We start from the raw sequence: 24862 nt of genomic DNA, 5'->3' as shown, positions 1-24862 counted from the left end.
ACCCAAAATCTTATACACTTCTTGTCCCTTGCATTTTGAAAAGGAGCACACAATCCATAGTGACGATTTGGATCTTTAAGCACAGCCGGCTTTTAACTTATTTACGGATTTTAAAAGTTCTGTGCATTTGAGGAGTTATTTCCCTATTCCCCATTCTCATACTACCTTCCTGTCACTTCTCGGAAGGTGTCCCCGTCGCTTATTGTAGGGTTATCTAATGTAGGCAGGGCTTCAGACTGCTTGAGCTGGATAACCACTGAGACAGTGACGGCCGCATTTCAGAACAGTCAGGACCTTGGCTCAGTTTGTGAGTGTTAGCCATGTGACGACAGGCGACAGGCGTGCTGCCACGTCTGGCTGGTTATTCAGCAGCAAAGCACCCACAGAGTAAATCACAAGGTAGCACCATTTATTTCATTGCTCTGGAAAAATAGCAACACCAATCCCCCACCCCCCCGCCCCGGGCTCTTTATTTTTGAATTAATAATCTTTTGAGATGGTTACTATATTTTGGAACATTCTTGGAAACACTATGCAGTTCAGTTAAAAATCTCAAGATTTGATAAGGTAGAATCTACTTTACTGAATTGCTTATGTAGATTTTGTACCAGGGTGCTGGAGTGAGGTGTATGACATTACTGTAACTTGTATAGTTATACTGTCTCCTAGAACCAAAGTACTCATTGGTGATAAGTCAATGGGATTTTTTTTTCTAAATTATTTGAAATATGTTCTATAATTTAGGTCGCTTTGGTCAAACAACACCACCACTTGTTGATTTTCTTAAGGACATTTTAAGAAGATACCCAGAAGGAGGACAGATCCTTAAGGTAAGGCATGTATGGTATTTATGTTTGATTTTCCTTTTCAGTAACAATTTGATAAAATTACTCAGGGGTCCTATTAGTGTTTATATTTCTAAAATCTTGCCTAGACTTGAGTGGTTGTATTTGTCTTCCTCTGTGATTACAGTACCTAGCTGCATGGGATGGGTTCTGAGGACCGAGAAGCACGCTGAGCCGCTGGCTGTGGTCATCCAGCAGTGTTGCTCCAGGAGGCTTTTACACAGACCCTGTGAAGGGGCGCTCCACAGCAAGCATGCGCACAGTCGGACGCAGCTTCTGCAGTCAGAGGCCACCAACATAGGCTCATTTGAACCCAGGATTTGGAGGCTTGCTTTTTTGGGAGGGTTTATTTATTAGGATAATTATTTTAGTGGTTTATTTCTGTTTATAAAATATTTGAATATACTCACTAAAAAAGGAAAACAAATTTGATTATTAAAGAAAGCAGTAACGAAAAGTTAGGTTTTGTATTTGAGCTTAATAAGAAACCTTCATGAACTGTAAAAGTAGATCAGTTATTACACATTTTCCTTCTCTTTTTTTTTGTAAATTTTCTTCCTCTGGGTTTTTGGGAAGGGTGCCTTTTTTTTTAAAAAAAAAAGATTTTATTTATTTATTAGAAAGTCAGAGAGTTACACAGAGAGAAGAGAGGCAGAGAGAGAGAGAGAGAGGTCTTCCATCCGATGGTTCACTCCCCAATTGTCTGCAACGGCCAGGGCTGCGCCGATCCGAAGCCAGGAGCCAGGAGCTTCTTCTGGGTCTCCCACGTGGGTGCAGGGGCCCAAGGACTTGGGTCATCTTCCACTGCTTTCCCAGACCGTAGCGGAGAGCTGGATTGGAAGAGGAGCAGCTGGGACTCAAACTAGCACCCATATGGGATGCCAGTGCTTCAGGCCAGGACGTTAACCAGCTGTGCCAAGCGCCGGCCCCACATTTTCCTTCTCATTAATGTTTAGTACCTTCAGTGTCTTATCCCCTATTATGTTTTCTAGGTTAGGTGGTATCTGTTTTATTTGTGAAAACACAGTCAGGCTCAGATAGGCACGGCCTGAGGATCATTTAATAAGATGGGATAGTGGAATGGTGACAGCCCATCTTTTAGAATAAGCACCAGTGGTTTACAGAAGGTTAATTTAAAAATTACTGTATTGATGTATTGGGCAAGTGAAAGGAAAGAATATGGTTGTGGGTTGTTATGGGCATAGAGAGAAGTGAAGGCAGTAAATTCAAAATGAAGACACAGTTGGTGGTTACAGGAGAGGGCGTTGTCAGTTCTGGGGGAGTATTGAGTCCTCACTGAGAAGTGAGCAGGGTCTGGCGAGGAGCTCAGCTGCTTCGTGTGTGTGTGTGTGTGTGTGTAGCCTGCTCAGTATCATCTTTATCCTCAGATAGTTTAGTTGCAGTTTCATAGGAATCTTACACAGCACCTAGACCTGTCACCATCTTTGGTGATGTTTACTGAGACAGGTTCAGAGTGACTTGCCCAAGAGCAAATGCAAATTTTATTGCTGCTGTTTCTCAGAATCGGTTTGAAAGTGATCCTCTGGGGAGTGCAGGGTGGGGGGCTTCCCATCCTGTTGCTTTTTCCACACGTGATGGATAGGTAACGCCTGGGTTTCATCTTCTACTCCAACTCTGCTTACTAAAATACACATAAATCACACATACATTCTGAATGAAAACTAGCTTCTACCTCTAACGTACTATCATTTTAAGTTTCATATTAATATTTTAATTAATTTATTTTAATGTTAACATTTTAATATTAATGTATACATACTAAGTTAATATTGTGTTTTGCTACCTATTTCATTCTTGTATCCTTTATATTCTCATAATATTCTAATGTAAGTAAAATGGGTAATTTGGGGGGATTCTATTAGATTGAATAAGGTAGAAAAAGGCCTTGAAAAAGTTAAAAATCCTTTGAGAAGTGGGCAGTTGTGTGAATAGGAGGTATTAGTAGCTGATCAGAAGGCGTGTTTGGGGTTGAACAGCTGGTGGGTGACACCCTAATCCATTGGAATGTGCTGGATGAATTGAATGCCTAACCTCAAACTCACTTTTTAACTCTGGCCTCTTCTGTTACTCTACTGATGGACTGATGATGGTTCTTTTGGGTCTTTTGGACACTGCTTCCCCTTTCTGCTCTGATCTGATACAAGCTTTACTGTTGGCATTGCTGTTGCATCAATATAAGCTCTTTTAATTTCTTGCCCATTCCAACTCCAAATTTAATGATCTCAAGTTTCTAGGGCAGTGAAAATGTAATTCTCCCCAAACTCAGAGGCTTATAAGTTTAATAATATGGAGTCAGTATTATATCGCCATCCATTTAAAACATAACACTTTCAGTGGATTTTGTCAGAATCTGACCTGATTCAGGAAATTATCATTTATTTATTTTTCCTTACCTTACTTAGGTATTTTATTTGAATGGCACAGAGTGAGAGAGAGAAAGAGAAAGAAACAGAGAGAGACTCTCTCTTCCACTAATTCACTCCTCAAATGCCTGCTACAGCTGTGGCTGGGTCAGGCTGGAGCTGGAGTCCAGAATTTATTCTCAGTCTCCCACGTGGGTGGCAGAGACCCAAGTACTTGCCCTAGCACCTGCTGCTTTCTAGGGTGCACATTAAAAGGAAGCTGGATACACGAGCAGAGTTAGGGCTCTTAGCCGTGCACTCTGAAAAGGGATACAGGTGTCCCACTGACATCTTCACCAGAGTTCCAAATGCCTGCTCCCGAATTTTCCTGGTTTTTATACAAGGTCCAGAATAAGTTAGAGATTGTATCTTTGGAGTTTATTTCAAATTTTGATGACTATGGGGTTGGTCAACATTGGAAATTTGGTTGAGGCTTAGATGAGTGGGTAGAGAGCCTGCAGACTGCACTTTCCTGTCTGTATTACAGGTTCTGGCCTCCCATCCGCTCACTCACCAAACAAATAATATTCACTCTGTTCCTTGTAAAAGAAATGAGTCTGTCCTGACCACGGAGAAGCTGGTAGCTTAGTACAGGAGAACAAACTGTGCGTGTCTCAGGCTCTCAGGCTTGCAGCCTGTTAAAGGGCACTTCTAGATTGATACTGTTTCGTAATTTGGTTTCATCTTTTTCTGAGAAGTTAGTTTGGTAAACAAATAATAAACGAAAGTCTGTTTTTGCCAACCTTTCATGGGAGAGATGCCTCTCAGAAAACAAACATGTACAGCTTTTGAAAGTGGAGTAATTTCTTTGAATGAAGGCATAAGTACATTTTCAGTGAATGGGAGAATTGTAAGTAGTTCCAAGACTTGTATTTAGAGGCTAAGTGGAAACAAAGTAAAAGATGAATTTCAGGCGAGTATAACTGGAAAAGGACTTTGCAACCATATGCTTATGTGAGATTCTTCAACAAGATGCACGTCATGAAAAAACAGCGTGAATTTCAAATTTCTTTTGCACAAAAATAAACTTTTTTGTTTTTAAAGATTTATTTATTCGAAAGATTACACAGAGAAGGAGAGGCAGAGAGAGAGAAAGAGAGAGAAAGAGAGAGAGAAAGAGAGGTCTTCCATCTGTTGGTTCATTTCCTAATTGACTGCAATGGCTGGAGCTGTACCGACCCGAAGCCAGGAGCCAGGAGCTTCTTCCGGGTCTCCATGTGGGTACAGGAGCCCAAGGACTTGGATCATCCTCCACTGCTTTCCCAGGCCATAGCAGAGAGCTGGATGGGAAGTGGAGCAGCCGGATCTTGAACTGGTGCCCACATGGCATGCTGGCTTCGCAGGCGGCGGCTTTACCTGTTACGCCACAGCGCCGGCCCCTAAACCCATTTTTAAATTCCATTTTTCATGTACTTTTTAAAGTCCCCTTTGTATGTGTGCAACAATTACTTTCAATGATAACTTCACCAGATTTTAAGGATAATGATCTAATAATTTCTTTAGGTATACTCCTGAAATATATTACGTAAATGCAAATATGAGCAGTAGATTATTATTAAACACAATTATCTTTTGGTATATTTTGTGGTTAGGAATTAATTCAGAATGCAGAAGATGCTGGGGCCACAGAAGTTAAATTTTTATATGATGAAACTCAATATGGAACGGAGACTCTTTGGTCAAAAGATATGGCGCAATATCAGGGTAAGAACCAATTGTTACTGAGAAGTAAGTATTGACAGGTGCTTTGTTATGGTTTCCAATACTTTGTTTCATGAACAGCCTATCATTTGGGCTTTGCTTCTTAGCATAAATTCCACTTCTTCAGATACTTTCTTATTTGTGGTGGGGAGGTGTCTCTGCTTATGCTATTTTTAGAGAATAAAGAATAAAAATCTCAAAATTCAAAATAAGAAACTAGATAATGGCATTGGCCTCTCATTCTGTTTGTCACTTGTGTTGTGTGCTATCAGTGAGATAAAGGGATGCTCTTTCCATATCCTAGCAGTTTCTTGCATCAGCAGAGAAGTTGTAAGAGGCTGCACTTCTGTGTGTGATTTTCTACTTTAAGTGTACCGTGGTAGAGGGGGAAGAGAGATTGAAGGAGAGGCAAGAGAAAGGCGAATGAAAGGGAAGGCGGTAAGACAGCCATGGTTAGTAGATTCTTGAGTGAAGCGTTGGGCTGAAAAGATCTTCATAACTCTTCGTGCAGCTCTGATGCCAGTAGGATGAGTGTGAAAGTCTGTAAGTGATGGAGAGGTACTGAGAAAAAAAGGGTCACTTCAGAGCATCTTAGATTTTTAAAGAGCTAGAAGTTATACATATATATATATATTTTGACAGGCAGAGTATACAGTGAGAGTGAGAGACAGGGAGAAAGGTCTTCCTTTTACTGTTGGTTCACCCTCCAATGGCTGCTGCGGCCGGTGTGCTGTACGCCAAGAGCCAGGTACTTCTCCTGGTCTCCCATGCAGGTGCAGGGCCCAAGCACTTGGGCCATCCTCCACTGCACTCCTGGGCCACAGCAGAGAGCTGGACTGGAAGAGGAACAACTGGGACAGAATCCGGCGCCCCGACCAGAACTAGAACCCGCTGTGCCTGCGCCGCAGGTGGAGGACTAGCCTATTGAGCCGCGGCGCCAGCCAGAAGTTATATGTTTTTAAAAAGATGTTTTGTGACTTAGGAAAGTACCAACATTATTGTTTATTAACTATTTAATATTTATGTAGCTAAGGTGGTCGTTTGTAGATTAAATTTGTGATCTAAAAGTTTCCTTTTTGAAAAATTTTTCTATAAAAGGAGATTAATGAGCTGTGGTACCATTAGAAGTGTTGGGCTATAGTCCTGCTGCTACCCCCTTGCTGATCCTGGGCCAGTCATTTCAGAGGCCAGATCATTCCTTTTTTTAAGATTTATTTATTTATTTATTTTTTGACAGGCAGAGTGGACAGTGAGAGAGAGAGAGGCAGAGAGAAAGGTCTTCCTTTTCCATTGGTTCACCCCTCATTGGCCGCTGTGGCTGATGCACTGCGCTGATCCAAAGCCAGGAGCCAGGTGCTTCTCCTGGTCTCCCATGCAGGTGCAGGGCCCAAGCACTTGGGCCATCCTCCACTGCACTCCTGGGCCACAGCAGAGAGCTGGACTGGAAGAGGACCAACTGGGACAGAATCTGGAGCCCTGACCATGACTAGAACCTGGTGTCCCGGAGCTGCAGGCGGACGATTAACCTATTGAGCTGTGGTGTAAGCCACTTATTTATTTGAAGGCCAGAGTTACAGAGAGGGAGAGATGGAGAGGTAGAGAGGTAGAGAGAGAGAAAGAAAGAGCTTCCATCCACTGGTTCACTCCCCAAATGGCTGTAACAACCAGGGTTGGACCAGCCTGAAGTCAGGAACCAGGAGCTTCATCTGAGTCTCCCACGTGACTGCAGGGTCCCAAGCACTTGGGCCATCTTCTGCTGCTTTCCCTGGAGCATTAACAGAGAGCTGGTTCAGAAGTGGAACAGCTGGGACTTGAACCAGTGCCCACATGGGATGCTGGCTCTGCAGGCATTGGCTTTACACTGTAAACCACAGCGCTGGCCCCCAGATCATTTTTATAATGAGGGGATTAGAATGTAAGATTTCTTGGCTCTTTGTGTCTATGATTGAATGTAACCGTGGTGGAAAGACATCCAGTATGGATTCAAGAGACTTCAGGTTAAGTTGTGATCCTCTGCAGCTATACCGTGTCCTACAGCTCTGCGACCCCTGGTGCAGCAGGCGGTGCCCCTGATTCTCCTGTTTACCCACCCTCAAGTGGTAATAAGAGCAAAATTTGCCTCTCAAGTTATTTTGAGGATTAAATGAGGTCATATACATGATAATGTTTTACATCTAGTGTCATACTGTTCTAAATTATCATATACGAGTATGTGCTATAGAACTGTAAAATTGAGAGTAAAGAGGTCCTAGAAGTACTTTGCTTCCAAATTCCATCTAATGTTTAGGATTTTTTTTTTGTTTCCAGCCTTGACTTCACCTCATTAAAAAAAAATTGAAACAAGGTTATTTAGTTGAGTTTGTGCATAAGTATATTTAGAGATAGACTTTTATAAAACGTGATATCATATTAAGCTAATTGAAGATAAGCATAGATGTGTAAAAGTAGGTTGCGATGATCTTGGATGCCCTTAAGCGAGGAACATTCCCTGAGGACCCTTTGTGTTCTTGCATGTTGGAGAATGTCTTCCTCTTGCATTCATGTAAATTGTCCCTTTCTCAGGTCACAGTATTTTTTGCTTTTCTGGTACTTGGTATTGCAAATGAGAACTCTTGAGTCCAACTTGTTTTATTCCTGTTTCTGTAATTAGATAACAAAAGGCTTAGATTGTCAAACTGTATGTACAACACAAGAGCTCTTACCCAGTATCACACTTCTCTAAGGAGTTCATGGATATGGTAAATGAAGACTCACAGGTGCACAGTGCATGGAGAAGTCTGGACTCCTGACAGCTCCCTGGAGTCCTTTTGTGTTACGCTGGGCACATCTTGGCCTGCATTTGGCAGAGGTGGTCTCTGGGTGGTACCTGCAGACCATCACCTCCACAAAGGGAACTATTTTGGTGACATGTTCCTATTTTTCTCTGATGATCACATAGCTTGTGACATTTTCAACGAATAATGCCTCATCAATGTATACATTCCAGGCTAATTTACAATAAACTACCTTCTGAAAGTATCCAATAGCGCAGGACTTTCCCCCTGACACAGAAGGAGAGTATGCCCAGAGATCTGTCATTAGCTTCATGAAGGGTGTGATTATGGCTTTTCATTCCTCCTTGGGTATTTCCTAGGTGAAGGGACAAACTGCACAGTTAGCTTTACCTTTCTAAGCAGCCTTTTGGTTTTCTCTGGATGTTTCCTTTCCTATCTCATTTTCAGGACCAAGAGCACTCTTTTGGTGAGGATAGATATGGGATGATTTTAAATTGATCCCACAGAGACAAAATGTACAGCTTCTCCTAATTGCAGGAAGAGTAGCAATGGATCTGTGCTTTGGTGGAAAACATGAGATGATGACTAGGGTCTTCTGACTAGAGGCTGCAGCTGGTTGAGAAGCAATGCATGGAGCCGACTTTTGCCAGTGCCCTGAGCCAGGGTGGTGCTGTCCTCGTGTGCTCCATCTGGGTCTGACACTGAGTAGTCAGAGCACGAAGCAGCTCCAGTTCCCAGGGGTTAGAGCGGCTCCAGTGCAGGATGCTTCTCACCTGTCCCTTCTTTCTAGCAGCTGCACTGATAACGTAGGATGGAGAATAGCAGTTCTGATCCCTTTATAAGCCTTGGAGAATTGGGATGTGAAGGGGGAGTTCACACTCACAGGAATTTGTCAAAACAAGGCTTTTTTATTCTGCAGTTGAACAAATCTTTTATCTAAAAAGTTGGGCAGTAAAGAGTCAACTACCAGCTTTCCTGCTGACAGAAGGAGGGAATGTAGAGCTCTCTGTAGGCTGTGGGGCTCTGGTGGCATTACAGTGTGTCCTCTGCTAAGTATTTTAATTCCCTTCCCTGGATGCTGTAGCTACATGAGCTATTTCTAGATTCCAGCAAGAAGTTAGCTCTTGGGGACCATGTGTTCTCTTGTTTCTGTGGTCCTTTTTTCTCTGTATTTGTAGGTATTTTTGGAGCAGGCAGAACCACACACTGCTTGCTAGATGTTATTTTAAGCCAGCTATCATTAGCTGATAAATAATAACAATATTATAATAACAATAATTATAATAACAATAATAACAATATTCTGTAACTATTCCTGTGATATTTATTCTGTACAGTTATATATTACATTTTACTATGTAGAGACTAGTAGCATCACTTTAAAGACTAATAGTTCATACACGGATACCAATCACATCAGGAGGGATGCCTGACATTTTTAGGAGTCTGCTGGGTGCTGTGCTGAGTCTCTTGTTTGTGGTGGCTCACTGGGCCCTTGGCTGGGCGTGTGTGCTCCGTTCCTCCTTGGGCCTCAGCTGAGAAACCTGGGCTGCCTTGGCTCTGGTTTGCCTGAGGTGCCACAGTTGGAAACATCGAGCTGGCCTGATGGGTCCTCTCACCAGCACAGGGTCCTCTCGCCACAAGGCTTGGCCTTTCGAGCAGCCTTTGCAGCCTTGACTGTGACTGTATCAAAAATAGTCACACTTCTGTGTAACACAGAGGCCAGCACCGCAGTCTTGCTTGCATTTGTAGGAGCTAAAGGAGAGACTTCTGGGGGTCCTGGGAATGCTTTTTACAGCACACATGATGGACGTTGCACATGTAGCTGTGCTTTTTAGGAATTCATCACACTGTACGTGTAACATCCCTCCTCTCGTGTGTGTGTTGTAGTAATTTTTAAGGTATGAATTAATATAGGTGAATATATTCAAAGCATGTTAGAGCTTCTAAAGATTTGTTTCAAAATAGAATTCCAAAAATATTTGTGCAGAATTATAAATGTAACTTAAAGAAAGATTTATTTATTTGAAAGGCAGAGAGAGGAAGAGGAGGAGAGGGGGAGAGGGGGAGAGAGAGCGCACGTGTGAGAGCGCTTCCATCTGCCGGCTCACTCTCCAAATGGCCTCAGAGATCAGGGCTGGGCCAGCCTGAAGCCAGGAGCCGAGCACTCCATACAGCTCTCCCAATTGAGTGGCAGGGAGCAAAGTACTTAGGCCGTCATCCTCTGCCTTCCCAGACACATTAGTAGAAAGCTGGATTGGAAGCCGTGTAGCTTGGACTTGAACCTGTACTCTCATGTGGGATGTGGATGTCTCAAGTGGTGACTTCACCTCTGCACTGCCACACCTGCCTCACAAATATCTCTATGAAGAAACTACTTTGGAGACAGGGTGGTGATATTGTGGAGAATTTATTTAAACATCTGTGACTTTAATTTTTTAAATGATGCAAGTAATATGTTTTATAGGAAAACCTAGAAGCTGGCCAAAAACATAAAACTCTAAACACAAGGTAACTTTACTTTACTAAAGAATTTTCACCTTATGAAATATTATATGTGAGTACTTTAAACAGTTCATGGAAAATGGAATTAAAATTATGAGTTAATTTTTATGCAGAAAGTTTTGAAATTCATACATAAAACTTTTCATAGTATACCTTATACATCATCTGAAAAAAATTTTTCTGTTCCCTAATCAACTCCATTAATTCTATTCTTCATAAGCTTCTTGAAGTACTCTTAAATCCACAAGGTTTCTATAGATAGCAAATCTCCTTAATACATTTTCAGGTAATTCCACATGCAAAAATAGTGATTTAAATATGCTATATAGAACAGTTTTCTTTTTTTAAAAAATATTTATTTTATTTATTTGAAAGAGTTACAGAGAGAGGTAGAGACAGAGAGAGAGGTCTTCCATCCACTGGTTCACTCCCTAGATGGCCGCAACGGCTGGAGCTGTGCCGATCCAAAGTCAGGAGCCAGGAGCTTCTTCTGGGCTCCCACATGGGTGCTATCCCAGGCCATAGCAGAGAGCTAGATTGGAAGAGGAGCAGCTGGGACTAGAACCGGCACCTGTATGGGGTAGCAGCACTTCAGGCTAGGGCTTTAACCTGCTGTGCCACAGTGCTCGCCCCAGAACTGTTTTTGTAACTTGCAGTACACTGTGATTGTTTTTCTGCTTGCTCCGTGTTTTAGATGTCTGCCATAATACTGTTGCTTTTCTCCTTTTGTACTTTTAGCCAACTATACTGTATTTCTGTTGTTACCGATTCCTACTTTTAACCTGTATTTTTATTTTTACTGTTAACATAATCAGAATTACAGTGCAGAATGCAGTTACTCTATTCACTTCTCTCCCTGTCCCATCAAGTAAGTAGTTTTGTGTAGCGGAAGCCCTTCAAACAGAGCTGAACTCTCTGGTCTGCTTCTTTCTGAATACCTACCTATGTGTGCTATCACCCAGGGGCCGCTCTCTATGTGTACAACAATGCAGTTTTCACCCCCGAGGACTGGCACGGCATTCAAGAAATAGCAAGAAGCAGGAAGAAGGATGACCCTTTGAAAGTCGGAAGATTTGGGATTGGGTTTAATTCTGTCTACCATATAACAGGTATGGTTCGCCTTTTATCGTTAATACTGGAGAATATTTTGGCTTATGCTCTGTGATGTGTGTGGTTAACTTCAGAGATGATACTGTTCTGACAGCATCTTTCCAAAATTTTTCTGGCAGTGGCATAAAATGAAATACGAAATATCAGTTTGTCTTGAGTTTTCTATAATTGCCACAGCAGCTCTTCCAAAGTTTTACTTCACTGAGTGGTGCTAAAAATTAAAGTTCAACACCCATAATTCAGTGGAGTCAGTATGATGTCTCACCATTTTATATGAGATTTGAAATATCCAAAATTGTTATTCTGAAAAATTTTACACTGGGAATCTTCACACAAGCTGATTATTACAGATTTTCTTGTGTGAGGTTACTTTAAGAAATTTGTGAAAAATGGAATTAAAAGACAAGTTTATTTTAGCATAAAATATTTTGAAATCCTTGCCTACTTGTACATAGTTCAGAATATCAGTAAGGCTTAAGAGGAAGATCTAATATCTAATGATATTGAATAAGGAAATGAAGATTGTTGATTGTGGTTCTGGTGTCTACATTTTTGTGGTTCTGTTGTCTACATTTTCCTCTCATGAACATTTTGCTTTTCTTAGGCTTACAAGTGTTTTAAAAATTACTTTAAAATCATGTTTTGAATCTAGAAAGAAAATGAGGTTTCTGGCTTGCAGTTACATAGGAAATACTTGCAAGGTTCCTGTAGGCATAAGTGTATATGGCTGTTCTTCCAGAATCAGAGCTGTTAGTACTTAACAGTTTTGTCATCGACATTTTTTTTGTGGAATTGGCTTCATTATGGTTTGCTTTCAAACTGTCTTTCCCAAGGGAAGACTGAATGTGCAGGACTAGAACTGTAGCTAGGGTAACCATCATATTTCTCATCCATGGTGGGATCCATTTCAAAGAAAAAGAGGTAGTCTTATTCTCAGACCATTGGCATAAACTGAGGCTGCCCTGGACAATGGGAAGTAGTGTTATCCTAACTCAATTTTAGTAAGCCTGTTGCATTTGCTTTAATATTAATTATTAAATAATACTGACTGTGTTATATAGTACATAATAAAACTGTATTAGATTATATTTGTTGAAGTACATGCTAAAATTATAACTATTATACATACTAAAATATAACTGTTATACATTATATAACTATTATACTATTATATAGTTATAAAATTATCACTATTATAACTTACGTGTCACATATTTGCATGTTACCCTTCAAGTCTGTGATGTGGTTATTTGTAAATGTCAGGGGAAGTGTCAGTGTGACTTGTACAAGTGAGGGGACTGTTGGGTAGGCATGAACAGTGCAGTTAGGGTGCAGCTGACTGCCCAGCATCAGCATCCTGGTGTGGTTTGTTCCCTGGTTGAAAAGGAGCACATTTATGTGAAACGTTAACTGGAGGCCTGTTCTCTAGCCTGAGGATTTGAGAAGGTTGTAGATCATGCTGGCCAATGTTGGGAGTCCCCTGACCTGATTTCAGTCATGGGGGTGTGGCACTGTGTAACAAGAGTGGAAACAGCCATGACCCAGATTGCATAGTCACTGGATTTTGCTAGGGAGTTGGTGGATATAACATCTGCTGCTTTAAAACATCCTAGGGCTTAGGGGTTCTTGACTGCACCAGCCAGCCAGTAGTTGGATAACCACAGATGTTAAATATGAGCCTGCCTGGAGTTGCATCTTACATGGAGGTTAGGTGCTAGAGTCAGCATGTGAGGCAAAACATACGTCAGAGTTAGACTCTTGTGACATTCTCAGAAATGCACTGTGTAAAAATTGTTCTCAGTACAGTAGGTCCAACACATCTAGTTTTTGTGCTAGCCAGATACACTCTTTCTTTGGTTGAGAAACAGGTGAAATAGTTGGTGTAAAGTTAGGGGTCATGTTGTTGAACAAGGATGCACCTGTAAGTACTACAATGAGACAGTGAGATGTTCCCAGTATGAGAAGCACTTCTACTCTGAGAGGCACAGGGCCACCATCCTACTCACTGTTGTGCATGTGCTTGTTGGGTGACAAGGTGGGCAGAATTGCCACATTGCATTCTCATCCCACTCTTCTCAGGGTCTGTAGTTGAATTTTAATTGTGAGCCATTCTGTTCTGTTAAATTGGGTTCACATGGCAGTGAGGTGGTAGGTGTATAGCAATCTAAATATTCTTTTCCTCTTTTGTTTAATGAGTATTTGCATATACATTCCAGGTGTTCATAAGAATCATGGAAAGTCTATGCCTGGCACGTATTATTAGATTGAATCAAAAGAGAAATCATTATTTTGCATGTTCAAAGAGTTAATTTCAAAAGCTAAATTAGCTTTCAGATGAATCTATTTTCAGGCCATTTGATGGCTCATGCTGTTCCATATGTAATATTCTGATGGTGGTTACAGCTGTTCATTATAACTTTAATTCTAACTGTCCCTTACATTTCAGTTGATCATGTCTTAAATGTTTCTTTCCAGATGTTCCTTGTATCTTCAGTGGTGACCAGATTGGGATGTTAGATCCTCATCAAACACTGTTTGGCCCCCACGAGTCTGGCCAGTGTTGGAATCTCAAAGATGACAGCAAAGAAATCAGTGAACTTTCAGACCAGTTTGCACCATTTATTGGCATTTTTGGAAGCACCAAGGATACATTTATAAATGGCAATTTTCCAGGAACGTTTTTCCGTTTCCCTCTCCGCTTACAGCCCTCACAGCTTAGTGGTAACCTGTACAATAAGCAGAAGGTTCTGGAGTTGTTTGACTCTTTTAAGGCAGATGCAGACACAGTGCTGCTGTTTCTGAAAAGCGTGCAGGATGTCTCCTTGTATGTCCGAGAGGCCGATGGGATGGAGAAACTGGTATTTAGAGTGACAGCGAGTGAGAATAAGGCCCTGAAACACGAACGGCCAAATTCTATAAAGATCCTGGAAACTGCTATAAGTAACTATTGTAAGAAGATTCCAAGCAATAGCATCACTTGTGTAACATATCATATAAATATAGTGTTAGAAGATGAGGGTACCAAGGATGCGCAAAAGACATCTTGGTTGGTGTGTAACAGTGTGGGTGGGCGAGGGATCAGTAGTAAACTTGACTCTTTAGCTGATGAACTGAAATTTGTACCTATCATTGGAATTGCCATGTCACTAGCAAGCAGAGATGAGGAGGAAAAAGGAGCTGTATCGGATTTCTCAGGAAAAGCATTTTGTTTTCTTCCTTTGCCACCTGGTGAGGAAAGCAGAACGGGGCTTCCGGTTCACATCAGTGGGTTCTTCGGCCTGACTGACAACCGCAGGAGCATAAAGTGGAGAGAGCTGGACCAGTGGAGGGACCCAGCTGCCTTGTGGAACGAGATTCTTGTTGTGAATGTTGTCCCCAAAGCTTATGCTACTCTGATCTTAGATTCCATAAAGCGCCTGGAGATGGAGAAGAGCTCTGATTTCCCCTTGTCCGTTGACATCATCTACAAGCTGTGGCCTGAAGCGAGCAAAGTCAAGGTGCACTGGCAGCCGGTGTTGGGGCCGCTGTTCAGCGAGCTGTTCCAGAATGCTGTGATTTACTCTATTAGCAACGACTGGGTCAAGTTGGAGCAGGTATACTTCTCAGAACTTGATGAAGGTTTGGAATACACACAGACTGTGCTCAACTACCTCCAGAGCTCAGGGAAGCACATCGCCAAGGTGCCAGTGAACCTGGCTGCTGCTGTTCAGCTCACCGCTGCCCCCGGCACGGCGTCCGCGAGGAAGGTGACGCCTGCTTGGGTGCGGCAGGTGCTGAGGAAGTGCGCACCCCTGGGCAGTGCTGAAGAAAAGCTCCACCTTCTCGAGTTTGTGCTTTCTGACCAGGCCTACAGTGAGCTGCTGGGGCTGGAGCTGCTACCATTACAAAATGGAAATTTTGTCCCCTTTTCCTCATCTGTATCAGATCAAGATGTTATTTATATTACCTCAGAAGAGTTTCCAAGGTACAGATCACGCTTCTAAAATGCTTGTTAACTCTGGGGCTCCCCGCCCCCGCTCACATTTAGAATTCTTTATCATGGCTTTCATCAGTCAACAGTGTAGTTTATGGTTAAGAGACTTTTGCAGAAATGTGTTGTTAAAATAAAAAAAGGTGTGTTTCATATTTTATTTTTATTCATTTTAAAATTTTATTTATTTGAGAAGTAGAAAGAGAGCGTGAGCGCTCCTGTCCACTGGTTCAGTCCCTTCAGACCTGCAACAGCAGGGTCTGGATTGGTTGCTGAAGCCAGTAGCCAGAAACTCAGTGTAGCTCTTCTGCTTGGGTAACAGGGAGCAATTGAGCTGTCACTGCTGCCTCGCAGGGTCCACATTGGCAGGCAGCTGGAGCCAGGAGCTGGAGCCAGAGCCAGGTGTCAGACCCAAGGGAGGCCGGCGCTGCGGCTCACTAGGCTAATCCTCCGCCTGCGGCGCTGGCACACCGGGTTCTAGTCCCAGTTGGGGCGCCGGATTCTGTCCCGGTTGCCCCTCTTCCAGGCCAGCTCTCTGCTGTGGCCAGGGAGTGCAGTGGAGGATGGCCCAAGTACTTGGGCCCTGCACCCGCATGGGACACCAGGAGAAGCACCTGGCTCCTGCCATCAGATCAGCATGGTGTGCCGGCTGCAGCGCACCGGCCGCAGCGGCCATTGGAGGGTGAACCAACGGCAAAGGAAGACCTTTCTCTCTGTCTGTCTCTCTCACTGTCCACTCTGCCTGTCAAAAAAAAAAAAAAAAAAAAAAAAAAAAAGACCCAAGGGAGATGAGTGTTTCCTAACTGGCATCTTGTCTCAATCACTAGGCTAAATGCCTACCCCTCCCATGAAAAAGCATTGAAAATTGTATAAGTTAAAGAGTTATCCAAGCAGTTCTTTCTCTTGGAAATTTCAATAACAGACACTGAAAACTGGCCATAAAGTGCTAATGATAACTAGGTCAAAATATTTAATGAATTATTTTTGATGAAATTTAATTTTCATTAGTGTATTTTTATAGCTGAGGGTATGCATTGACATTTCAGGAAATAAAGTGAATTTTATTCTTAGAGTATTTCTGAATTCATATGCTGCTCTCATGTTTTAAACCAAAGCCTAGACAATATTTGGACAAGAAATATTATAATTTGAAGTGTATTTTATAATGTACATAAAATGAAGTAGTAGGCTATTTACAGACTTGAAAATACATGATTATTTTAAAAAAATTTTAGAATACTTAGAAGATTATGATAATCGCTTGTGTACCTTTCACTGTTTAGGTCCCTTTTCCCAGGTCTTGAAGGAAGATTTATTTTGGATAACTTGAAGCCTCACCTACTAGCTGCTTTAAAGGAAGCTGCCCAGACCCGAGGTATTATAGTTGGCATTTTTTTTTTAAATAAGCCTCTTTGTAAAAAGATAAATAGTTTTCATAAGCTTTCTATTAATAGTTACTACTTTATATCTATAAATCAGCAATTTCATTGTGGTTTAACCTAATATAATTGTTGTATTTTAAGATGTCAGTAGCCTTTCTGGCATCTGAAAGAGCCTGGAGATTATGCTGTGTTTAGAGTTGCCTCCTGTCTTGGGCTGGTGGTGTGCAATTACTGCAGTTACATCTTACACTGCTTATGTTTTATAGTTTTTCCAGTGTTTTCCTATGACTTTTATCACTTGAGTCTCTCATCTCCCATCTGGCAGCCTGTATGGTAATGAGGACAGTGATTATTGAGTTTCGCAGATGAGGAAAGAAAGATTAAGTTCAGAGTCCTCAGCTCAGTGCCTGGAGGTGAGGTCTTCCCCTCTTGTTGTCCTTGCTGGCTTTAAGTTAGGCCTGATCGAAAATGTGGACAGGTAAAATTAATTCTGTAACGGTGTCAGCTAAAAGGTCCTGGCAGTCTTAGGGAAGCCACGGATGTCCTTTTTTGATAATTCTTATTAGGAAAAGACAGTAGCGTGGGAAAAGCAGTCACATGGTTCTGACTGTAAAACTGTTTTCTAGCTTTTGCTGGCACCCTTTCCCTTATGAAACTGTTGCCTGACCTTTTTCTAAGTTAGATACTGAGGTGAAAAATCGTAGATTTGTCCCATTGGTTAACGTTGTAAAGCATATTCACTGTGATGCGCCTTTTATAGTGCATGCTCCTTTCCTTTCAAAGGTAGTAACTCCAGGGAAAAGTGCTAATAATTGGGCATCTTTATTCATTACAGTACAAGTGAGAGGAATTGGCATGGGGCATCACGTTAGGTTGGAATTAAAGTGAGACTAAAAGAAATTGAGTATATAAATGTTGCTTAACATAGGGATCTGTAACTATGAGCTAGTTCCAGTGAGATTAATTTTGCCAGCATCTAGTTTACATATTTAATTGTGAATTATCCTTTCCAAAATAGCCTTTTGGGGAGTGTAAACATGGATTTCTATAACCCTACAATTCTCTGTTCCAAAGTTTTTGAACTCTTTTTATTTTCCTTTATTTAAAAAGTTTGCATTGGTCCATGTGGAAAAGTGCATGTATCATAGATGTAGGTTTAGTGAAGTCACAGGCTGAACCCTACATGTAGCCTAGATCAGAAAACAGGAGATTACCAGCACCAGAGCCTTTCTCTTGCCTTTTCTTGTCCTGCCACTCTAGAGGAACCGTGATTCTGGCTTTTAATAGCAGAGATGAACTTGTATGCTTATTGTACTTTCTATAAAAGCAATTATACGGTATGTAATCTTTGGATCTGGCTTCTGTTTATTTACTCATATTGTTTTGCCTGTGAGATTCAACTAGATGCATGTAGCTGTGAATGGTTCTTTTCCATTGCTGTAGTGTTTCATTGTGTCGTGTATTACTTTCTTTTGAAGAGGATATTTTTGTTGGTGGCAGAGTTTCTGAGGTGGTTATGGAGTTGTTACTCAGAGTCAAGTCAAGTGAAAAGAGTAGAAAGACCATCAGAATTATACTGCTTTTATTCAAAAATTTCCAGGTATCCTGTGATACAGTAAGACCACTCTTTGTTTCTCTTATCCTGGCTGGATAGGGGGATGAATCTCACATTATATTTTTAGGGATGAGTTAAATTTGTAAATTGATTTAAAATTGGATGTTTTTACTAAGTTGAGTCTTCTTACTTTTTATGTCTTTGTTTTCTTATGTACTGTAGATTCCTGTTTGTTATTTTGGGGTCATATGATGAGCGATAAATACTGTGTTTTGTCTCTGGTTCTTGGTTTCTTTGTACTGTTACTAGCAGTTGTTTCTCTAGTGTTTTTTGTCAACCATAATATGTGGCTCAGTCTTCCCAAAAGTTGTCTTTATGGTCACTTTTCTTTCTGATTTAGATGTTAGGTGCCCAATTCTTGCAGTGATTTAATAACCCGATCTCTAGGCTCTGCAGTGTTGCTAACTGGTCATATGGGTGATAAGTAACTTCTCCTGGGATTCTTCCTGGTTATTTTTATTTTGGACAAAAATTGTTTATTGTATTTCATTGATTTAAATTTTCAGCTCCAAGTTTGTTGATTCTTCTGTATAATTTCTTTTTTTTTAAGATTTTAGTTTTATTATTTATTTGACAGGTAGAGTTACAGACAGTGAGAGGGAGCAATAGAGAGAGATCTTCCATTCACTGGTTCACTCCCCAGATGGCCACAATGTCTGGAGCTGTGCCGATCCAAAGCCAGGAGCCAGGAGCTTCTTCCAGGTCTCCCACGCAGGTGCAGGGGCCCAAAGATTTGGGCCATCTTCTACTGCTTTCCCAGTGTGGGGAGCAACCCGGACTGGACTGAGTTACTGGAATTAAGACTTATTCTATGCATCTGCTCTCCCACAATATGGCGCTGGGAGAGAAGAAAACAGCTTCTACACAGCTGCCTCCAGTTCAGCCAATAAACTGTAGGACTTGCTCCTGATTGGAGGAGAGCAGCGTACTCGGCGTGTGGGCAGCCGAGTTAGGATTGGCGGAGGAGGACTATAAAGGAGGAGAGAGACGGCATGTACCAGGAACATCTAAGGGGAACATCTAAGGGAACACCTGTGCAGCCCCCGAGAGAGCCGGCCGGCGGTGTGCCGCTCCCCTGCGGAAGTGGGGAATGTGGCAGGGGGAACCGCCCTTCCACGGAGGTGGAAGGGATAGTAGCCAACCCGGGAAGAACCAGCAGCAAACCTGGGGAGGGCCGAGCAGACGAAAGAACAGCGCAGGGTCCTGTGTTGTTCCTCCATGAAGACGGGGAGCGACATAATGGTGCCGTGACTCGGATATGAAGCCTAGGCAGGGTTTAGTGTCGTTCCTCCATGAAGAGGGGGAGCGACATAATGGTGCCGTGACTCGGATAGGAAACCTAGGACGGATAGGAAACTTAGGAGGGAAGAAACGGGAAGAAGTGGAAAATATCGGAGAGAGAGACTAGCAAACAGCCTAGGGAAAAGCCGGACGAAAAAGGTGCCGGAAGAAGCTATTGAAAGCCTAGGCATAGAATCGGATACGGACTACGGGGGGAAGCTGGGAGAAATCTCTAAGGTCGAAAGCGAAAGTGAAAGCTAGAACAAACAGACTCGGATGCGGACTGTGGGGAGAGGCCAGGAGAAATGAGGGAGGAGTATTGTTGGAGGAAAGCTTGGGGAAACATACCGGGTAGAGAAAAATGTTAGGGAAATTGAAGCCGCGGGGGGCAGGCCAAGGCGGAGACAAAAGCCACTTTGGGATTCTCAAGTTAGCCCGGGAATAGGGGGCGAAAAGTTAAAACCAGAAGCGGAAACGTAAGCCCGGTTGGGATCCGTCTGATTAGCCCGGGGAGCAAAGGACGGGAAGCCAAATTGTGGGGCGGAGACGTGAGCTGGGTTGAATTCGCCAGGTTAGCCCGGGGAACTTGGATTGAATGCTAGTGGCGGAGACGTAAGCTACGCTGTGTGACTCGCGGAGGCTGCCGCGCGCAGAGAGAGCGTGCGGGGCACAAGTAGATAGGGAACGCGGGGCTAGTGAGAGACCGCGGAGTGTGCGCGCGAAGCCGAGCCGCGCAGAGCCGCGAAGCTGCGCAGATGAGAGAAGCGGGCTGAAGCGGCTCAGCCGGGAAGCCGCCGAGAAGCAGCCTCGGGGCGGGCGCCGGGAAGCCGCGGGGATAAGAGAAACAGAAGTTTAGAAGTAAAACGAGACCGGGAAGCCGCAGGGATAAGAGAAACAGAAATTTAGAAGTAAAATGAGAGAAATAGGAATGTTGGCAGACAGAAGTAAAATGGGAGAAATAGGAATGCCCGGAGATAGAGAAATAGAGAAATAGAAAGGCCTCCCCACAATACTGCAATGAGAAGGCTTGGATTCGGTCTGCCTGATTAGTGAGGCGATGAGCACCTGCGGGTGGCTAGCAGCTTATGCGCCGCAGGTCACCGAAGACAGGCACGTTATCAACACCAATAAGTCACCCCACAACATGGCAATGAGAAGGCTTGGATTTGGTCTGCCTGATTAGTAAGGCGGTAAGCACCAGTAGGCGGCTCGACCAGAGTATGAGCCGCAGGTCACCGAAGACAGGCACGCATCAGCGCCTAAAAACCTCCTCACAACATGGCGAAGAGAGGACCCGGATTCGGTTTGCCTGATTGATAGGACTTGTAAGAACCTGTGGCAACTCTAGCAAGTAGAGCAGAGTGTGTGCTGCGGGACACCGAAGACAGGCGCGTATCAACGCCAAAAAATAAAAAGAAAGGGGGATCTGTGGGGAGCAACCCGGACTGGACTGAGTTACTGGAATTAAGACTTATTCTATGCATCTGCTCTCCCACAATATGGTGCTGGGAGAGAAGAAAACAGCTTCTACACAGCTGCCTCCAGTTCAGCCAATAAACTGTAGGACTTGCTCCTGATTGGAGGAGAGCAGCGTACTCGGCATGTGGGCAGCCGAGTTAGGATTGGCGGAGGAGGACTATAAAGGAGGAGAGAGACGGCATGTACCAGGAACATCTAAGGGGAACATCTAAGGGAACACCTGTGCAGCCCCCGAGAGAGCCGGCCGGCGGTGTGCCGCTCCCCTGCGGAAGTGGGGAATGTGGCAGGGGGAACCGCCCTTCCACGGAGGTGGAAGGGATAGTAGCCAACCCGGGAAGAACCAGCAGCAAACCCGGGGAGGGCCGAGCAGACGAAAGAACAGCGCAGGGTCCTGTGTCGTTCCTCCACGAAGACGGGGAGCGACATAATGGTGCCGTGACTCGGATATGAAGCCTAGGCAGGGTTTAGTGTCGTTCCTCCATGAAGAGGGGGAGCGACACCCAGGCCTTAGCAGAGAGCTGGATTGGAAGAGGAGCAGCTGGGACTCGAACTGGCACTCATATGGGATGCCAGTGCTGCAGGTGGAGGATTTACCTACTGCGCCACGGTGTGGGCCCCCTTCTGTATAATTTCTGTCTCTTGAATTTCTCACATCATGAATTTTTTTCCTTATTTCTTTGCATTACCTATCTATATTCTCTTGCACATCTCATTGAGCTTCCATAGGATCATTGTTCTAAATTCTTTTTCAGGAACTTCATAAGTTTCCCTCAGTTGTGATCTGATTCTGGAGAATTATTGGGTTCCTCTGGTGGTGTCAGGCTTCCTTGCTGCTTCTTGTTTCTGAGTCTGTGTATCTGAGATAATGGTTGCTTCTTCCAATTTATGGAGTAGCTTTTTTTTTGGAAAAGTTTTTCTCATTTAGGTGGGCTGTAGTGTCAGTAGATGGCTGTGTTGCCTTTGGTTCTAGGTGAGCTCAGCAGCATAGGCTCTGGGTGATTTCTGTGGGTGCAGGCCACATCAATAGTGGCTGTGAGTGCCACAGTTGTGTTGTCTGCAGCAGTGTGTGGGGTTAGTGATATGACTTTTCCAGTGGACATGGACTCCCAAAGCTGTGTCCTCAGGCCCTGCAGAGTTACGTGCCAATGGCACTGGGGTTTGTGATGGTGGTAGGCATAGTCCTGGTACTGTGGGACCCAGATGGAACCATCCTGTGGTCAAGCAGAGCAAGTGCAGGTGATGCGAGGACTGTGACATATGCAGCTGTGGTCTCAGGTCTACAGGGAACTGGGGACCTTGCCCAGGTCCCACAGGGCAAGAAAGGGTGACTCCTGGCTTGTGTGCTGGCTACCGAGGACCCTGAGTTGTGAAGACAGGAGGTTTTCCCCAGATCTTGCAGCACTAGTGTGAGCAACTCTGGAGCTTATGCACCACCGTCCTGCAGCTGGGGACATTGAGAGGCCTGTCCTCTGCCCTGTGAGGGGTGTGCTGGTTCTGGGGCTTCTGGTGGTGTCTGGGGCCACCTGTTGGCCTAAGACAGTGGCTGTGCAGTTTGTAGCAGCTCGGGTCATAGGGGTGGGAGGAACACAAGCTAGGTTCCCTTTTTAAAGTAAAGCAATCTCCTGGAGAGACATGAAACGCTCACCCTGGAGAGTTTCAAGCCAGTGAGGACTGTGGATTTCTCCTGTGGTGGGGGCTGCTGGTTTGCAGTGATCAAGGTGACCCTGATCACTGAGTTTTCCTGTTTACCTTTTCCCAGCAACAAGGGGCTTCCGGGCTGGGAGCTGCAGTGTGCTCTGTTCCTCTCTATGCTGGCGTCTGAGACTGCTGTTCAGGTTCTGCCACTTGCTGTTTTTCCAGAGTTGTCCTGCAGTCAGTCTCCTCAAAATCCAACATTCTTTTATTGCCCTTTTCTTTGTCAGCGGAGAGTGCAGGGCACCTCTGTTTGGCTCGCTTGCGTCTGCCTGAAAAATTAGTTTTTGATACAACTTTATTGCCATTAACGCTTTCAGTGTTTGAGGTGCATAATGATGTTGGGACTCTAGGGGCCCAAGACATGACACCCTCTCTTGCCTAAGACCTTAGCCAGTGAAGAGGTCAGCAGAGGTGTGGGGCAGGTGGATGGTAGTCACCCCTGTTGCTGATAATGGCGACAGTGAGGATTATGGCTGGGAAGGCAGTGGCTTCCACTGCACTCCATAGGCAGCACTCAGAAGCAGCAGACCATCTGTTGGCTTGCCCCTGCAGACGTGGGGCATGAAGATTCCCTACAATGGCCAAGCAGAGGAGTCCTTCCATTGTTGGAGGTGTGGGCATAAGGTGGGTATCAGTAGGAGGGGAGAAGCCAGGAGTGCTGTGTCCGTGGAGTGCTGTTGGTGTGGTAGGGAACACCCAGGTGTGGCACAGAATTTGATGTTTCTTACTCTCAATAGTGGCTACTCCTATTGAGTTCCTGACATAAAGTACTTTGGACTTCTGTTTCCTAGTAAAAAATGAAAAGTTTATAGAAAAAAGGTACTTTAATGTACTACTGCATACAACTGAAATGTGATTTTTCTCTACAGATGTTTCTCTAATTCTATAGCTGTAACAAACTCTTACTATTCGATAATTTTATCTTCTAAGTCAAATATTGAATCATTGCTTTTATTTTCAGTGTATATGTTTTTAAGTTTTTACTTATTTGGGAGGCAGAGAGCGAGAGACAGAGAGAGAGGGAGGGAGGGAGGGAGGAAGAGAATCACACGCCCATCTGCTGGTTCACTTCTCAGTTGCTTGCAGTGGTCAGGGCTGGGCCAGGGCTGGGCCAGGGCTGAAACCAGGAGCCGGGAACTCAGTGTACATCTCCCATGTAGGTGGCAGGAACCTAATAACTTGAGCCAGCATCACTGCCTTCCCAGGGTGCTCGTTAGTTTGAAGCTGGAGTCTGGAGCCTGGAGCCTGAGTTGGAGCTAGGACTAGAACCCAGACACTCCCATGTGAGGCACAGGTGTCTTAACCATTGACTTAACCACTAGCCTTAACGCCCCTCAAGTGTCTGTCTACCTTTGCTGGTCTTTTTTAATTAGTGATGAAATGTGTTTCAGTGTCTCCCATTTGAAGGTCAGCCTTGTTATTGATTTCCTTTCTTGTGTTCTGTCATAGGCAAGCTTATAGTCTGACTTCCTTCATCATTCGTTATCACACCAAAAAACCTTTTGCTTCTGCTCTCATTCCATTGAAACTGTCTGGTTGCGCTCTGTGGTATTGTGTCCAGTGGACATTTTCTTTCTTTTACCTGTTCCCCCTGAAGCTCTGGGCCTCCTCATCACTCCCTCTTGGGAGCCTCAGCTTTCATGGTACTCCCTGGTGTCCTGCTATCACTTTGCCTCCTTCTCAGAATTGTTTGTGAATCTCTGTTCCTCAGTTCATTCCCTAAATATGGGTTGGTCTGGGGGCTCCTTCTTTGACTCTTTTATTTTGTCCCTTACTTAAGCTGAGTACACTCTGCGTGTGTTAAAGACTTCTGCATAGTCGCTTGCAACCCCAGATTCAATATGAATCTGAGCTCAGACTTCACTCTTGTATTTATTGTGTGATTTTGAACAAAGGAGCTGCCCCGTCCACGCCTCTGTGTCGTCTTCAGTAGCACAGTAATGCGGTGACATCCTTCTGTAAGGGGATACCTGAGATCCCCAGGATTCACTTACATATGGTGTGGGGTTGCTTTATTGCAGGGTGGCTGGAAGGTGGCAGCAGTCACAAGTTACTAACTGCATTTTGTCCACATGAGCATTA

The 24862-nt window shown here is 43.8% G+C and overlaps 1 protein-coding gene across 4 annotated transcripts in view; it reads left to right on the top strand.

The window, feature by feature from the left end:
* SACS (sacsin molecular chaperone) overlaps nt 1-24862 on the top strand; it is a 101468-nt gene that overhangs the window by 55841 nt on the left and 20765 nt on the right. For all 4 annotated transcript variants that reach the window (XM_089303733.1, XM_089303731.1, XM_089303734.1 and 1 more), the window contains 5 exons: nt 745-830; nt 4861-4972; nt 11211-11357; nt 13834-15322; nt 16612-16703. In XM_089303733.1, the coding sequence (XP_089159859.1) occupies nt 745-830; nt 4861-4972; nt 11211-11357; nt 13834-15322; nt 16612-16703 (1926 nt within the window). The remainder of the gene's footprint in view (nt 1-744; nt 831-4860; nt 4973-11210; nt 11358-13833; nt 15323-16611; nt 16704-24862) is intronic.

Source organism: Oryctolagus cuniculus, chromosome 9 (assembly GCF_051225735.1).
Source record: "Oryctolagus cuniculus isolate XC-2025 breed Fujian yellow rabbit chromosome 9, ASM5122573v1, whole genome shotgun sequence".
NCBI lineage: Eukaryota > Metazoa > Chordata > Mammalia > Lagomorpha > Leporidae > Oryctolagus > Oryctolagus cuniculus.
This window is presented reverse-complemented; position numbering and strand designations above follow the sequence as displayed.